We start from the raw sequence: 2,700 nt of genomic DNA, 5'->3' as shown, positions 1-2,700 counted from the left end.
ATAATAATAATAATAATAATAATAATAATAATAATAATAATAATAATAATGCCAAGTAACTTTGCCAGCAACTCACTCCCAAATCCCAAAATCAACCCCCCCCCAAAACACACACACTCTCTCTCTTGATCCTCCAAAACCCAGCTGCTGAAAGGGGAGGCTTTTGAGTTGGCTTTCTCTTTTATTTTGGAGTTTATTTTAGTTTAGTTTAGTTCATTCAGAATGGCTGCTAGACCCAGGATGGGTTTTTTTTAGCTCTGACCACAAGTCCTCTGGCCAGGGCATGCCCTTGTGTGTGTAAAAAGGGATAAAAAGGAGAAAAAGGTTCCCCTCTGAAAGGGGCTCGGGGCCTTGCGACTTGGCTCGGGAGCTGCGCTTAGCGAGGCCAGTGCATGTATGTGTGCATTTGTGTATTTGTGTGTGTGCAGAAATCCTGGAGGGGAGGAAGGACATGAAGGGGGCAGCTGGAAAGGTCCCTTTGGTGTGTCTGTGTGTGTGTGTGTTTCATTCTCCCCTTGCAAGTGAGGGACCTGCTCTAGGCCTGTTTGGTTTTCGTGTTTAGTGACGACTCTTCTCTTTCTTTTCCTCGCTCCCTTTCTCTTGCAGGCACCCCCTCTTCCCCCTCTTAGCACTGATTTTCGAGAAATGTGAACTGGCGACGTGTACCCCTCGGGAGCCCGGGGTGGCGGGGGGCGACGTCTGCTCCTCCGAGTCCTTCAACGAGGACATCGCCGTCTTCGCCAAACAGGTCAGAGGAAGAAACAACACAACACGACTCAAAAGCAGGAAAGCAGGGAAGCAAAACCTAGCCATGCCTATATGTACCCTGGAGTGTGCAAAAATGAGAGGTGGTGCTGCGATGGGGAAAGACAGCCCCACTAAATCCCTTTTACTAGGGATCGCAAGAGTCCTCCCTAAAGGGACTGGGAAGAGATTACTAGGGTCGGTTCTGATCCAGTTCTGATCCTCGATTTTGGCCTTGAGAGAGAGAAAGAGAGAGAGAAAGAGAGAGAGAGCCTTCTTCTCCTCCTTCCTCTCTTCTCTTCTCTCCTCTCCTCTTCTCTCTTCTCCCTCCCTCCCTGCCTTGCTGTGGAAGTATTTCTGCGCAAACCAGCAGCCAAGGTTTTGGCAGCCCGAGCCCACAAGTGTCCTGCGGGAAAAGAGAGCTAAAAAGGCAAGACTCTTCCACACTTCCAACCTCTCTTTCTCTCTTTTTCTTTCTTCCCCCTTCCCCTGTTTAGATCCGAGCGGAGAAGCCTTTATTTTCCTCGAATCCCGAACTGGATAACTTGGTAAGAGTTCTGCTTTTTCTCTTTGGACGCGTAGTTTCTCTCTGTATTTGTGTGTGTGTGTTTGGTTTTTTTACCCCTCTCTCTGGAAGTCTAAATGATTTTTAAGCTAACATTTTAATTTTTAAATGATTTTCCAAGGCGAAACCGCGAGGCCGGCAAATGCGATCCCAAAGGAATCTGACTGCCACTATATTACCTATTTCATTTTTAACGGCAGTTCTTTTACCTCTCCTTTTCAGCCCACTTTGGGATGGAAAGGGAGGTTGGGGATGAAAAGGAAAGGAGCCCAACTGACAATATGTATAGTAACCTAGTCCTTGTATTATTATTATTTTAAGGAAAATGAAAGATGAGTTACATCCATTGCAAATATTTTCCCCCTCCCCGCATTTGCCAGGCTCTCTCAGTCAGCCGATATTATTACTGAATAGATCTGAAATAAATATTTATGGGCTGTGTAATTTAAGCAATTCAAAAATATAAACTGTCATATATTTTTTCGTGTTAACTAGAATACAAAGCCACTGTTCGGAGGTTTTATAGTGTGGTTGTCGTAAATTAACACAGAGATCTAGATCGCACTTGTAGCACACAAGCTTTAAACGGTGGTGGGGAGGGGGGGGGGAGAACAGCACCTAAGTTCGAGAGACATGTTTGTTTTGTATCTTTGCAGATGATCCAAGCCATACAAGTATTAAGGTTTCATCTGCTGGAATTAGAAAAGGTAATTCTCATTAATCCTCTCTCACTCTCTGAATTTCTGCATTTGCCCCCCATTGCCACGAAGTTGAAGCCTCGGCAGAATTTGCATAAATGTCTTTCTTTCTGGCAATTAGTGTCAAGACCAATCACGGCGTCCATTTCTCCTCGCAGTTTAATTACAATTCCAGCCACTAAAAATCTGGATCACCAACGCCTTGGCCTTGTAGCCCTCTTTTACTACCTTTGTAGGAATAAGTTGCCAATTCCCGCTCCATCCGATCATATTGGAAACGCAGGCTGGGTCCCCGCGGGTAGTTATTTTTGGTCAAAGGACTTGCTTGAGTTTTCAGTTAGTCTTCATCTATATATATATAGATGGTTCATATATATATGAACCATCTGCAGGGTCACATACAGGGCACGAACTGCCCTGTAACGTTTTTGCAGAAACAAGCCAGAAGTTGCTCATGCCTCCATTCCTTGCCTCTTCTGGAACAGAACAACACAACAACCCCCAATGTCTCCCCGAAAGGACCAGAAAGCTGTCTAAATTTATGCATAGCAATAATAATAATGATAATAATGATAATACTACTACTACTAATAATAATCTGGATGTGAGCCTGTTTCAAAATAGCCCTGATCTGAAAACTTTTCACTCTTCCACTAGCAGAACTCCTTTCCTCTCCTTATCCTATATGTATTT

The 2,700-nt window shown here is 44.3% G+C and overlaps 1 protein-coding gene across 1 annotated transcript in view; it reads left to right on the top strand.

Moving 5' to 3' along the window:
- MEIS1 (Meis homeobox 1) overlaps positions 1 to 2,700 on the top strand; it is a 16,896-nt gene that overhangs the window by 2,038 nt on the left and 12,158 nt on the right. Inside the window, exons 2-4 of the mRNA XM_042458091.1 lie at positions 584 to 748; positions 1,242 to 1,292; positions 1,966 to 2,016. Coding sequence (XP_042314025.1) covers positions 584 to 748; positions 1,242 to 1,292; positions 1,966 to 2,016 — 267 coding nt within the window. The remainder of the gene's footprint in view (positions 1 to 583; positions 749 to 1,241; positions 1,293 to 1,965; positions 2,017 to 2,700) is intronic.

Source organism: Sceloporus undulatus, chromosome 1 (genome assembly GCF_019175285.1).
Source record: "Sceloporus undulatus isolate JIND9_A2432 ecotype Alabama chromosome 1, SceUnd_v1.1, whole genome shotgun sequence".
Taxonomy (NCBI): domain Eukaryota; kingdom Metazoa; phylum Chordata; class Lepidosauria; order Squamata; family Phrynosomatidae; genus Sceloporus; species Sceloporus undulatus.
This window is presented reverse-complemented; position numbering and strand designations above follow the sequence as displayed.